The 14,726-nt window shown below is 50.0% G+C and overlaps 2 protein-coding genes across 2 annotated transcripts; both read left to right on the top strand.

The window, feature by feature from the left end:
- Positions 1 to 310: 310 nt before the first annotated feature.
- Positions 311 to 3,619, top strand: TGAM01_v206210 (hypothetical protein; the record flags this gene model as incomplete). Its single annotated transcript, XM_024549823.1, has 4 exons — positions 311 to 319; positions 424 to 531; positions 631 to 1,568; positions 1,633 to 3,619. The coding sequence occupies 4 exons, from the start codon at positions 311 to 313 to the stop codon at positions 3,617 to 3,619; spliced, it is 3,042 nt and encodes a 1,013-aa protein (XP_024405485.1).
- Positions 3,620 to 7,311: 3,692 nt separating this feature from the next.
- Positions 7,312 to 8,456, top strand: TGAM01_v206209 (initiation-specific alpha-1,6-mannosyltransferase; the record flags this gene model as incomplete). The annotated part of the gene is made up of 2 exons (XM_018802540.1): positions 7,312 to 7,688; positions 7,766 to 8,456. The coding sequence occupies 2 exons, from the start codon at positions 7,312 to 7,314 to the stop codon at positions 8,454 to 8,456; spliced, it is 1,068 nt and encodes a 355-aa protein (XP_018664047.1).
- Between the last annotated feature and the right edge of the window lie 6,270 nt (positions 8,457 to 14,726).

Raw genomic sequence — 14,726 nt, 5'->3', positions numbered from 1 at the left:
CGCACGTGTGCAGCCTCTCCCAGACCCCTCCGTCTGCCGGCCGAGTACAGGGTACTTTGCCTAGCGCTGCCAAAGCGCGCAGATCAGAGGTCTGGGCTACCCCCCCGCCGCTTTCACCGCCCAGGATTCGATTCGCTGGGCATCATCACCAGAACGACGACCTTGTCCTGCCCTTGTCTCGTTCTGTGCTGGCATCGCCAAAAATCCACCACACGTCTCCCCGCAGCCTGTGATCGGACCCTCCCCGCGCCTCAGAGGCTTGTGCCCTCGTAACTTTGTCTCGCTGGACAGAGATGACTCGGCCGTCGCCATGGATTTTGTGAGCAGCCCGTGATCAGGGGAGCCCCCAACGCTGAGCTGAGCTGAGCTGAGCTTGAGCGGATAAACGAGATCATCCTATCTAACCCGTCTTTGCCTCTGCAGTGGTCGCGCTTGTTAAGCCCTCTCTCCTCCGGGAGCTCCCGCCAGGAACAGGCAAAGGATCCCGCCAAGCGCCTTCATCGCTTCGAGAAGGAGTATGCCGGACTGCTGGTGAGTTGGCTCGTCTGTTGCGATGCCCAGGCCAACAGCACATTCAGGTGTAATCTCCTTGCGCCGGCCATGCTAACGCGACCGTGTCCCCTCCTTTAGTCCATCTGGCGCAAATCTACCAATCTGTCCCAAGACATCGACGCCGCCGAAACGGTCGAGATCAGGCTCCAGGAGCTTACCAACATCCTCAGCGACGAAAGCCGCCGGCCGCTGCCGCACCCCTGTATCCAGTATGCCTCGATCAAGCAGATATACGTGCCCATCGGCAAGATTGCGACGTCGTCCTACAACGAATGGATCATAAAAGAGGCTGTCCTCTTCTTTGCGACGCTAATTGAGAGCGAGGAAGAGGCTTTTGTTGAAAACCACACCTTCTCTGCCAGTCTTACAAACCTGCTGGTGCGCATTACCGGCGTCAACAGCGCTCGTCTCGGGCTGGATACCGAGTCACGAGTCGTGGAGCTGGCGTTCAACATCACCACCAAGATACGTTTGGACCCTGAGATCTTGCCTGCTTGGTTTAAGACGCAGCAGGACGTCAACCGCCCAAGCGACAGGGCTGCCAGTGTCCGGGACAAGTTCGCCGGTCGAACTAAGAGGGCCGATTTCCCCCTCTTTTACATCCTGATGGACTACATCCACCACGAAGGCAAGGTTGGTGACTTTGCGCGTACGGGGCTTCTCTACATCATCGAGGCAGCGTCGAGCTCGGAATCGTTGGAGCAATGGATCGTCGAGAGTGACCTGTCGACTCTCATGGCCACTGGGCTGGGAGCTCTATACAGCCAGCTGAGTCGCAAGCTCGTTATAGACCACCTGCCGAATAACTTGCCGCCCATCCTCGCCCTCTCCGACTACCAACATCCAACATCAAACTATGAAATTGTTAGCTCCTGCTCTGGCGAGTTCCAATCCCACCTGGAGACCTTTTTATCGCACCTCCTCTTTTGGCAAGATGTCTTGAACCATTGCAAATCTGTGGAAGTTAAATCGACACTGCTTGAACATTTCCAGGTTATTTTCTTACAGCAGCTCTTGTAAGACTCCATCATGGGTGTTCATATGATATTTCTTGGTATGCTAACGCCGACCAAATTCTAGATACCCTTCATTGCTTGAGTCTTCCGATATAGACGGAGGCTCGTCCGTTGCAGTTTTGACCTATCTTCGTCGTATCATAGAATCTCTGGATCACCCTGACATGATCAACCTCATTCTCCACTACCTTTTGGCTTTGCCTGAGACTGTCCCTTCGAACAGCCCCCCTTCAGGGACCGCCATAAGCGCTGCTCGACAGCGCAAATCCATGGATCTCGCTACAATGATGGCGGAGAAACCCGACACGACCGCTACGCCGCTGCTTTTCAACTTGGTCGATCTTATTCTGGCTTGTCTTCGGTCGCGCAACCAGCAAACCATTTATGTCACCCTTCAGCTGGTATCGGCCATTGTGAAAAGGCACCATCGATACGCAGTGCTTACCCTCCTACAGACCGACATGTTTCCCAGCAACAACATCAACCGAACTGTGGGTGCCCATGAGCAAGAAATTGAGTATCTGATGGCTCTGGCGGAGACTATTGGCGGCCGAGGCGACTTTGATGAGACCTACGAGAGCATTTTGAAAGACACCATGGCTCGGCTCGAAAGCCACCCATGCTCTTTGAGGCTGGTTGCTCCCAGACTGTCACAGCACAATCACAAGACGCCTACAATTCCAGACAGCCTTCCAGGCGCGCCAAAAGATGTTAGGGAACACACGCTCCGCAGCAACGATCCTTTACTCAACTCTATACTCGACCTGATGGAAAACTTTTTTATGAACCCAGTAGAAACGAATCTGTCAGTCACTGATACCATAGTTGACATGGCGATATGCGGCTATATGAGCATTGAGGGCTGGCTTGCGCGAAATCCCAAGAGCTACACCTACGCTGGGGACGAGCAACAGCCGGAACCTGAAAAGGGGGTTGAAACCGAATCACAGCAAGATGGAGAAGGCGAGGAAGAGACGGAGACTGAAACTGGGACTGAGAAGGGAGAAGACGCAGAAACTGAACCTGGCAATAAGTCACTGGCTGACGAGCTTGGTTCGCAAGACGGCGATTCCTCGGATGGCGGCTTCTCGACATTCACAGATGACACGGAGGCAGAGAGGCTGGAGTCAATGGAAAAGTGCAGGCGCCGACCAAAATGGACTCAACAATCTCTTCCGCGTATTCTTGTGGTGTTGAAGCGCCTCTGCGACCAAGTCGAGGCTTTCAAGCAGACGGTACCTCGATTTGACGAGCTTCTTCAACAGCGACGAGAAGCTTTCCAGACGGCGAATGCGATCATGGACAACCCCCCAGCCCCAGTTCAGCCTCGCACGCCAGAACGGCCGAGTTCCACTCTTGATGAGGTTATCCGATCGGTGTCTCCGTCACGTCCGACCGGCCTTGAGGGTTTTGCTCAGCGGCTGCTGTCAGAACTCTCAACTCCTAGCCGCTCTGTAACGCCCAGAGGCCGCAAGAATAGCACTCGAACGTCCGGTGCATCGACACCTGGCTACAGCGTGTCGGATCTGCTCTCTCCCAGCCCTTTCCCCAATACTTCGAAGCCTCTGCCTGACCCCACCAGGAACGCTCTTAACCGGAGCTTGTCACCGTCAAGTGCTCAGAGCGGAGCCAGCGGGGGGCGAGAAGGGCGGCAAAGCCAAGCAAGCATTCAGCCAGCCGAGTTTACAGCCATGGATCAAAGCATTCTAGCTCGACGGGTAGCCTTGCCGGGCGAGCAAGTCAAGCTGATGCCTTTGGACTTGGAGAGAAAGCCGGTGCATGATGCTCCTGAGTCTTTGTTCTCCGGAGATGAACTGGCCAGTCTAGATGGGGACGATAGCAGTGCGGACCGGAGCGAAGTTGCCACCGAGCCGACTGTTACGACGGAAACGACAGACAATGCCGAGCCAACCAGCCCGACTGGTGATGAAAACATGGTTTCGGTGTCGCATGTCATTACTAACGTCCTGATATACCAGTCGTTCCTTTTGGAGCTAACCAGCTTGATGCAAGTTCGGGCCGGTCTGTTCAACGAGGTACGCTTTGTGTGATTGGATGCGGAGTTGGAGATGCCATCACTTGGCGGAGGATTACATTTCCCGAAGAATGCAAGAACAAGAGTTTCTGCGGGAAGTTATTCGGGGTTGCATGCCTTCTCCGTCCTCCGCGGCATCGGAGCCGGATGGATGGAGGGCGTCGCTATAGTAGGATCAAGGATCAAGGAACATTGCATATTGTATAAAGCTGCATAGTGCGAGAAGAAAACTGCAATTTTAGAGAATCGCATGACGAGAGTGGGCAGCCGGGAAACTATGTGCGTGAAAAAGAGAGCTTGTTTATCTGTCTCCCAATTGCCGCGTGATCCTTCGTACACAGTATCCTGGTCATTTATGGATAGCAAGAGGAGGGCAATTCACCCGACGGGTTTATTGCAGACGATTTTATGACTGACGTGTAAGTGCCTTGTGGCACGTATGTAGTATGTATGTACGTACGTAGAGAAGAGAGCAGATGCTGCAAATGGAACTGGCCTTGGAAAGAGTCATAAAGAAGTCAGGTGAAGAAAACACGTTGATGACTTTTTGTTTATTGCTACAAGTACGAATTGAAGTGAAACTTGTTGGCCAAACCGCACAACATGGAGGCAGCGAGGTCTTTTATTTAAAATATGCGAGAGTCTATCAAGCATATCTGATCAACATGGAGAGTTTATGCGTCCAGTACTAGAAAGACGAGCAAAGAGATATATACAGACTACGTCGAGACACCCGAGGTGCTCAAGGGGAATTTCGTCAATAACACATGGAGAGTGTATAAGCACGACGGTGCTGGTGTGAGCAAATTCCTGGACTGGCATAAGAATACGACTTACCGTTCAAAGAGCTCCCTTTTTCCTGTAATGCTTCAAAGATTTTATTGGGTATGATATGACTGAGACGAGGCTTATAATTAAGTCGTGAGAGTAAAGGTGTCTTGACAAAGACATACCGAGTACGTGTAGATATGAGGCAAATGGACTTTGCACGAATTGGGTATCGTGCGGCTCTGCGCGGCGTTTATATACGTCTTCAATGTACTCATCCCAGATTTAGCCGGCTGTTTAGATTGTATTTTTTGCGAATACGTATTGCGCATTCCAGATTGCCTTTAATTTATACGTGCTGAAATCTTGTACCCTACTTGCAGAAAGTTGCATGCGTCAATAGCTTATCATAGGAGTCGTCTCTAGAAACTTGAAGATGCAGAGAAAGGTAACGTGTCTGCACATCGACGCTCATTGGCTCTGAAATAGAGTAACGCAAGTGAGCTTTCAGCTACAGCCTCGTAGATGTGTTGAATGTTCAGAGTTATAATCAGCGAGCATGCACGAGATCCGTCTAGAATTACGGAGTTTACGATTAAGAATCACGGTTCAACCTCAGCGACTGCTTCGTCAGTAAGATTATGCTGTCTTGACCTTCCGTAGGAGAGAGCTCTCAGCTAGGCTAGCTTTATATAGAGAGATGACGAAAGTGAGCAGTGTTGTTTGAGTAATGATGCGGCGAGTTTGACCTCACGATGGACTACTGTTACTGAAAGATGGTACATAATTCACTAGCAGTACTTGAGCTATTTCACAATGCTGTCTGATATCACATCGCCATGCTCACAAGACGGTCGAAGCTCTCGTATCAGCCACGGCACGGGCTTAGATGGGGCTACCCGCTGTGGATTCTAAGGAAACAATAAGTGTGCATAATAGTAAGACGTGGCTGCTAAAGATAGACACCTGCTGTGCGGTATATCGTGCCATGCGAGTGGGTTTCTCGGCAGTAGCATGAAGCATATTCTATATTTGCATAGATCGAGGCTTGTCACTGTATACGTTTACACACGCTTTCGTCAGACCACTTGAGTTTTAAAAATTGAGATATACGATGACTATTCAGGCTTGCCTTACAAAGGCCGAAAATAAGCAAAGCGAGAAAGTCGGTCACGGCGAGAGCGAGACACGGGCTGAGACAGAGACGCAGGCACGGCAGGCAGAAATTGAGACGGGACAAGACGAGACGCTGCTGTTCTGGAGCAAGACAGGGCGCAAGGCAGAGACAAGCAAACGTCAGAACTCACGTCTAGTGGTACTTGCCATGAGCAAAGACTAGTGAGAGCATTACATAAAACAGCTTTTGCCACCAATGGCAAACAAGGACAAAGGGTAAAGTAAGGGAGCGAGGGCAATATAACATAGCCGGGTGCGTTAACCCATCACCACGATATTGGGTATGTAAGGGAGTTTTTGTTAGCTTGACTGGATGGCCCGGATCACCAGTTCCGGGAGTTTGATGTCTGGCATAACAGGATTTCATTTCCAGGGACTGGGCTAAGTTATAAGCCAAGTTGCCAGGTGGCTTGATCCCCTGGTGCTGGTGGCGTTGATGGCGTGCGTTGTTAATGCATACACGTACCCTGCCATCCAGAAACCATCGTGTCTGGTCAAATGACGCTGTGTCACACTCGCAGCTCAGCTTTGCCAACTCCAAAGCGCAGAGCATTGAATGACGGCAACAAATAATCCTCTGCACTTCAACCTGGCGATTTCTTCCTGCACTCCAGAAAATCAGGCCTCCAGTTCCCCTCTTTCCGTACCTGAAAAAGAAAAAAACCAAGACGCCATATCCGTCCGCGGGGGGCTAACAAGTGCATTGTATCCATCTTTAGCCGATACAAAAAAAAATGGCCCCAGACTTTCCCAGCAAAGGCCTAGCCCGCAATAAATCAGTAGTTGTAGCAAATAAACCGCTGCGAGCTGCTCTTTTGGACTGGAGCTATTGGGCACGTCAGCTTATGGGTTGCCTCGATCCAGCCAATCAGCGCGCCTGGCCGTGCCTCGTTGGTCGGATCCTCTGCGTTCTAGACGTGGCTGAAGGAGGTCCGTTTAGCTCAGTTTGGCATATTAAACCGGAAAAGCGTCTCCACGGCCGGCGCTTTTACACGAGAAAGGGAAGTACAGGGCGAGACGAAAGAAAAAGGGTCTGGTCTGGTCGCATGATGGGATGGGCACAGTTCCCAAAGGGGCTCTAGGCTTCAATTTAGAGTTATGTTTTAGCCAGTTTTCCAAAGAGGCCGCTGCTACCTGGAGCAGAAGAGGGCGGGGGATGTATAAGCCAGTTACTACTAGTAGCACTACTCAGTCTTGAGTCTTTTTTTTTTCATCTTGTTTAATTTGCCTCTTCTGTGGTGTCCTTTCACATTGCCAAAATGCAATGGTTGAATTAGATGGCCCAGCAGGCTAAGCAGGAGAGCCGTCTTGGCGTCTGGTCTTTTTCACGACGGGCCAGGCTCTTCTAGCCTCGAGGCGATGCCGGGGAAATTCCTTTCTTTATAATACGAGCAGGATCCGTTTGCTTTTTTGGCGCTGCGCTAATACGATTTGCTTCCAAGACAGCCTAATCTCATTTATTTGCTGCCCTACTTTGGGACAGGGAAGAGTAACGTATCGCTCTAGCTCCGTCGTTTCGCGATTTTATCTGGCAGCCCCCCCTGGTCCCCTCGTGAGCGCTTTTGTCTTGTGATTCTCTATTCTTTTTTTTTCTTTCTGTGTTGTCTATACTCTTTTTTATTTCCACTCGTTTAAGACTTTTCACTCTTTCAGCTTGTTTGAATTGGAGAGTTGCGTTGGATCGTGTATCTAGAGCGGCGACAAGTAAACGAAGTAGAACCACGGCAAAGAAGAGACAGCATCTTGTCTTACAAAAAAAAAAAGATGTATCTCAGCGAAAAGGCAGACTCGTTCTCGCCGCTGCGCCAGATCCTCCACCACGTCTCGTCCCAGCGCCGATATCGAAACTATGCCGCCGCCGGCATCGCCCTGATCCTGCTGTCCATGGTCTGGCTGAGCGGCAACCTGACCGGCAGCAACTCCAGCCAGCGATGGCTCGACGAGGCGGCCAGCAAGCGGGTGCCGCAGTGGCCGACCAAGGTCACCGGCACGAATCACACCCACCTGGTGACGCCGAATATCTGGCAGATTGTGCTTCCCAAGACGCAGCCGTATCCGGGCGACCCCGAGCACGTCCATGTGGACCCCAGACAGCTGGAGCATGCGGCCTCTTGGATTGCGACGAATCCCGGCTACCAGTAGTAAGCAGCACAACAACTCTGCTTTGCGTGTAATGGAAGAAATTCATGGCAGTTGCTAATTCGTTCTTTCAAAACAGCTCACTGGTCGGCCACAACGACGGCAACGAGTTCGTCAAGAGCCACTTCAGCCACAACCCCAAGATCGCCGAAATCTACCACAACCTCACCAACGTGGGCATGAAGTCCGACATGCTGCGCTACCTCCTCCTCGACGTCTTTGGCGGCGTCTACACCGACACCGACACCGTTGCCATCCGGCCCATTGACGCCTGGATCCCCGAAGAGTTCCGCGGCAAGGCCCGGCTGGTCGTGGGCATCGAGTTTGATCGCCGCGATGGCGGGCCCTGGGCCGACATCCCGCACTGGCTGCAGTTCTGCCAGTGGACCATTGCCGCGGCCCCGGGCCACCCCGTCTTCAAGAAGATGATTGACCGCATCATCTACTCGGTGGAGGACCTGTCCATCATCTACGGCGCGCCCGTCAACAAGCTGAAGCCGGGCAGCTTCGAGGTCATGAACTCGACGGGGCCAGCGGCCTGGACCGATGTGGTGTTTGAGCAGCTGCAAGAGTACAATCCCATTTTGAACGATACGCAGGATCTCTCCTTTATGGAGGAGCCGACGCTTATTGGGGATATCTTGATTCTGCCGATTGACGGGTTTGGCATGGGCCAGGTTCACTCGGCCAGTACGAATGACGGGTCTATTCCAAAGGGTGCTATGATGAAGCATTTATTTACGGGATCTTGGAGAGACGAAGAAGAGTGATTTTATGAGAAGTTTTTTTTTCTTTTCCTTTTCTTCTTTTCTGAGTATATATATGAGAGCGTTTCACTTTTGGTTATTATGAGGGGAGTATTTGGGTAAGATACGCATATACCTGTACAAGGCGGTTGTTATTTATGATTTGTCTATGAGGCTTTGACAGGAGCATATGGTCTTTGGGCTTATGTGGTCTTGGAGCGATTTTGGGTATTTTCTTCACGTGTACATATTAGAGACTCAATGAAGCTCTTTTTATCTTGTCGAAGAAATTTGTGCTATTCTCAGTTTATTTATTGGATCAACTTGACTCAAACACCATACAGCTATACGCATTTTGTCACTGTACATGTAGATATTAGCGCTATAGCTCAACAGTTGCGTCACAGAACCGGCAAAGATCAGCAAGATTCCTTCTCTATATGGTAACGGGAAATGCTACCTTGCAAGATGCCTGGGCATATTTCCGCAAACTGGCTAAATGATCGGACTATGGCTAAAAATAAGCTTTTGTATGGAGTAACCTACAAGATCTGGGGTCGTACAAAGTACAGCGTCGATTGGCGATTGCACATCTATGTATCACATCTTTGCGCCGCGATAAGCCAAACGTGTTTGCAAGTCGCAAGTATGTAATTATTTCAAACTTTATGGTACCCATAACACAGCTAGTGCTTGATTCCTTACTTCCACTTATGATACACTATTGAGTAAAATACACAAGTATCAGTTGAATTCTACACGCATCTCTTTCTAAGATGCCTTTTCAGACTAATTTGGCATTGCAATCGTAGTTTGGGCTGCTTATATGATGCCCTCGGTCAACTACCGATCGCCGCACTTAGAAGGAATCTTGGGCTAACCAACGTCTGCAATGAGAAAAAGGTCTCGTTCCTCAAAAGGCAGAAAATTGACAGCCTTGATACCTAGGTACCAAATCACAGCTACAATTCCTTCGCCAAGAAGCTATTCCCAGATGGACAGCTCGGTATGTCATCGGCCCAAGCTTGAGATAGTCTACAACAAAAAATCCATATGGCGAAGCATAACTAACGTGCCTAGATGCCACGACCCACTCTCCGTACATGAACGGGCCGTATTACCGCTCCAATGGCATCGAAGTATTCTGTACAAGGATCTCCTGAGGAGCACCACACAAACACAATGTGGATTTCATGCTCGTGCGAAAGAAGAGAGATGTTCGACGCAATACGTGTAGATTGGACTATGTACAAGAAGAAAAAGCCTCGTTAGACGTAATGAGATCTTGGACTCTGCAGAAGCTAGATGGAATGAGACGATGAGCAAAAGCAGCTTCTGAGAGACAGCTTGCATATATCTTACTCTTCTTTGCTACATCATACATGGAAGGTATAGATTTAGTCGTCTGGCTGATGATGCTCGAGCTTTTACTCACTTTACACCCAGTAAACACAGCACCAGAGTATATATCGGCAGGTCAAAAATATCATTTCCATCAGTAAATACACTCTTCGTTTTGAATGCTTCATCACACGTGCCACTAATCGTACTATCGACCACAGCAACTGTCAAAAGACATGTCGCCTATTATCAAGCTCTATATGACAGGTTGACCAACATCAAAGGTAGAAATCTTTCGGTGATATACCAAACCTTTGAACTTGTCTCTATAAGCAACGCAATATCGACAATTCTTTTTCCATGATGAATACCAAGACCACTATTCACCCTACTAAAATAAACATCAATTTATTTGATAGATTTCAAGTAAAGCCTTTCGTCTAGGCTTGACCGCTGTTTCATGACCAGGTATTACAAGTTTTTACATCGTGACTGGGCAATTTAATCGCAGCCTGCATGACCGTGAAGTAGCGGGCATTAGAAGATTGAAGCTTTCTTCACTCAAGTAATGTACATTGGAACATGAATATCGAACGACTTACTCTGAAACATATCACAGCAAAAACTTGGAGGCTGCAATTCACCTACATATAAGCACCAAATCACAAGCAGCACCTCCATCCATAGTTTCTCAGGTAGCTATACTAGCTTCTCCCCAATTCCACGCCCAGCTCTCCTTCCCATTTCCCCAAACCTAGCTCCAAAGTCCCAGCTCATCCACAACATAGCTCGAAACATTCCAACATCTTCTCAATCACCGACCAATAAGCCAATATTCTCGGCCATACAAACACCTTGTCCATTTTACAACAGCCTAAGACCTATTCCAGGAGCCATTTTCGGCGAGACTGGCCAAAATGTGATCTCGTGACCCTTTTCTCATCTCCTGGAATCATGCCCAGCAGAGGGTGAGCGTATCACTCCCCATCACCGCTAGTTACATGTATACGTTACGGATATTGTGGTAGCATTCATACTAGAGTAGTAGTACTTTGGTAAATTACTACAGACAAAGCATCCTGTCTCTCGGATTTGGCTTCCGAGAATCTGGCTTCGGGCAATCTGCGTCCAATGATCCCAGTTATCAAGCAACAAAGTCTTCATATCGGCTTATTTACGGAGTCGAAGCCGCGTGATACCATGAAACTCATTCTCTTCTCATCATATCCAGCTCTCACCGCCCGAATGCATGAACTTCGATGTCAACCGAGGTTTCGTTCTGCTCACCCACCGCGATATATACCTCTTCATCAACTTCCGGCCCAAAGGAAAAACGAGAAATGCCAAAAAAAAACCGAATCTTCGGTTCCTAATAATCCATCTCCACCGTATAATAGCTTCCTCACTGACCTTTCTTCCACGAATAATACCCCATTTGAATTTCTCTTGTGCCCAAAAATCGTAGCTGGGGCTATATGATATGTAACTGGCAGATTCTCTCGGCCCGACCCCATACGCCCGCAATTTCTGGGCAGTGCTACCGAGAAGAGCCCGAAGGCAGCAGAAAAACACCACTTTTTTCGTGTTTATGCTGACATGTCAGGGGAAGTATTGGGTAATTATTATTTACGATGGGCAAAGATTGGTCAATTCAACACGCGGATATTAAAGGTTGAAGTTGAAGCGTAAATGTGGAGTATTATCCATGTCTTAGCAGCACAAGGCTGATGCCGTATTGAAATCAAGGCTCGTATCTTGGTATAGTCACCGGTCAAGGCATGGGGGTTTCATCGAAATATGACAATTATACGGTCTTTTTCGTGATTGACCTAATTTACTGTTGCTCGGCGAGTTGTTCGCTGTGGAGAGAGCTGGGAGATTCCGCAATTTAGCTCATTCTGGCGAGGCTGACGAGGAGAGCATCGAAAACGGCTGAGCATTCAGACCCGTCCACTGTCTCCAGTGTAGTACTATGATTTTTTGGGTCTAAATTCACATGGCAAAGTCTTAGTATAGTACCTATGTAGTGCCTGATTAGAAGGCCAAGACATGTCACAGATCTGTTCAAAATCGAGCTTGCCAAGCTCTAGGCAATGCATGGCTGTTAGCTAAGACTTGGCGGGGTTTATACGAAGACAGTCTCAAGGCAAGCCAAGGGCGATGAGCTGAGGAATGCAAAGCCTCAAGCAAGACAAAGCCATTGCACTCATTGTTGTAACACGTGCTGTGGCGATGATTTCTCCTCTTTTGACTTGCGTAAGTGTTATGAAATTACGCGTACGTGGACCTATCATTGAGTTTTACATGTAAAGTCGAGATGGATGTAGATCAACAACTGCACTTCATACCGCAAGAACGGTGTTAGTGTGTAAGTTCAGGGCATCCACCACGACCACATGGTAGCCAAGAGTGGATTTTCTCTGGAGCCTTGATCCCTTTGCCCTTTGCCATCTTAAGTCGGGGCAGGGCAGGGCCGATTGTGGTGTCAATCCTTCGCCGGCCAGCCGCCTTGGCCCGTGGGGACTGTGGCGTTTTCCACCGAGAAAAGCCCTTCTTTACGTACAGACGTGATCAAAGCACCGAAAGAGCGAGGCCGGTCAGCGTTTCAGGCCCCCAATCCGACCATTCAAACGCGGTGCCGAAGATCAGACACCTTTTACATCACGCTGCGGTCACTCTGGCGGTATGAATGGCCCGGCCCAGATAGCCCAGCGTGAGCTACGGGCATCGCTTGCGCTTCTCGATCCGGTCAGCTAAAGTAGGCCCTGTTCGCAGCCATACCGCCATGCCGTAGCTTGCCGCTTGCAAGCATGTCCCAAACGGGAGATGAACCGGAGCTGGTGGCTTGGTGTGGCGTTGATTTTTCCTCCGAGCTAGTTCCGCGCGAAGCCTCATGGCTGTGAGCGACAGCCTTGCTCTTGGAACAGTGAACATGTGAAATTGAGGCTGTAACCGACGATCCTAGAGGATCTATCCATTCTCAAGATCTTTGAGGTGACAATGGGCGGGGAAGCGAGATAACCATGCTGCAAGATCCGTTGCTGTAAAGGCAAAATAAAGGCAAATACTGTGTACACCCGTAAATTGAGATTGATCACAATGAATCTGTTGGTCCTGCTTCTTAGCGTACCTAGGCATCCATGGGAGTTGGATGGTACGATATGCCCACGGTAAAAGGAAGCCTCGCCTCTTGATGGGCAGAGACGGCGTAAAAGCAGGGAAAACGAAGGGGTCACAAGATGGCCATTCATTCGCCGTTCCAATCACGAGCTTGTATGGCCACGCGGTTTTACCACTCGGATGCAAGCTTAAAGGCGCGATACAACGTTGTACAAGCATTTTCGCAGACTTGAGCCATATTGAAGCCCACCAGCTTCACGAAAAAGAGTGGGCGAGACACAAAGACTGTACTTTGTTCACACCTGATGATTATTTTTGGCTCTCTCGGTTTTCCGTTTCTTGATGATTAGTGACCGCTTGCTTTCCCCTCTTCAAGCGTTCCTTTTTGATGAAGCTATGTCAGCCACTTACGGAAAGACAGACGGAAGAAGCATCGGAAAACCACAAATGCAAGGCAAGGGAGCAAAAAGGCGGCGGTGGGGAAGCGCCAGAGACTGGGTCATCCGCCTCCAATACAAATCCCCCGAGACTAAGATGCGGTTAGCTGCCCTCTCGTGTCCGCGCGAAGTTTGGAGCTAAATAAGCGGCTGGCGTTTGATGATCTTTCCAGGAAGCATAACCAGGCTTGAATCTCGGGAGGTCCTGGACCGTAAGCCGACGGCCATTTCACGCGCCACATGCAGCAAGTTGGGCATACCGTGCATGAATCAAGCTGCCGCGAGAGGTCAGTGCCAGCCAGCCCCTGGCCTTGCTTTGCAGCAACCCAGGATTAGAGCCTGCGGAGTTATAACTCTATACAGAAGCAATATAGCTGCTGCTGATCCTATTGGCTACTTGGAAGCATGCTGTTTCCCGGGGTTTATTTAGGCGACGCGAGGCACGAAGGAAGCGTTGTCGTCTCGGCTGGTGACTGACATGTTATTGACCCAAAGCCGTTGGGCGAGCTGGTGTTGGTGACGACATGGTCACGTTGGAGCGATCAAAGGCCGTTGCAAAGCAGCTGTTTGCCTGCATTTTGCCCAGCGACGAATTGGCGATCGAGAAGAGGGATATGGGGCATCGTATCTCTTGGCTGCCAGGCACATTCCTCATGGGAGGAGTAGCCGTTCTACAGAAATCTGGAGAGCTGGGGCCGCGGTACGGTGCTGGGCAGACTGTATACCATGCCATGTGCGGCGTGTCCATGCATCAGGTCGACGGCGCTTCTTACATGCTGGAGTGAGCATCTGGGGTTGCATCGGACCATCGCAGTGGAGAAGGAGAGCTGAGTTGGAGGCCAGAGAGCAGGGATGCATCTGTTGCCTGTTTTCCTCATGTCGGGCAGGATTCGTACTTTAGTCCATGGCTGTATGAAGTAGGTACCTGTAGTCCAATCCATGAGTGATCATATACTTGTGCTGTGGATTTGAAGCTAAAGAGAGTCGTTAAACCAGCAGCTTGGAAGCAGCACGAGTGGAGTGCAAGGTGCGTGAAGCTGGTCGAATCACCCCAACGTGGAGTTGCTTTCCTAGTGGTGTGACAGCGAAGGCCGCTGTTGAAGGAAGTGAGCGTTGTGGCAGGATGCGGAGTGGGACGCTGATGATGCCGGGGTGATTGGTCGACGAGGAGAGAGATCGAGTCGAGATACTCGTACGAGTGGATGTTGGCAAGTTGGGTGGTGGCCGTTGGGTGCAGCAGTCATGTGCGAGGCCGTGCGGGTAGATGCAAGTCCGGCACTGTGGTCGATGGCCCGTATTTTCGTATTTCCAAAGAGCCGATCACTGCCGCTCTGAGACGGGCAGCAGCAACGAAGTTTGCCGGGCCTGAGCCTGGAGGTGGCACAGAATAGTTTGT

The sequence above is a fragment of the Trichoderma gamsii genome (genome assembly GCF_001481775.2).
Source record: "Trichoderma gamsii strain T6085 chromosome Unknown Scaffold_20.2, whole genome shotgun sequence".
Lineage (NCBI taxonomy): Eukaryota > Fungi > Ascomycota > Sordariomycetes > Hypocreales > Hypocreaceae > Trichoderma > Trichoderma gamsii.
This window is presented reverse-complemented; position numbering and strand designations above follow the sequence as displayed.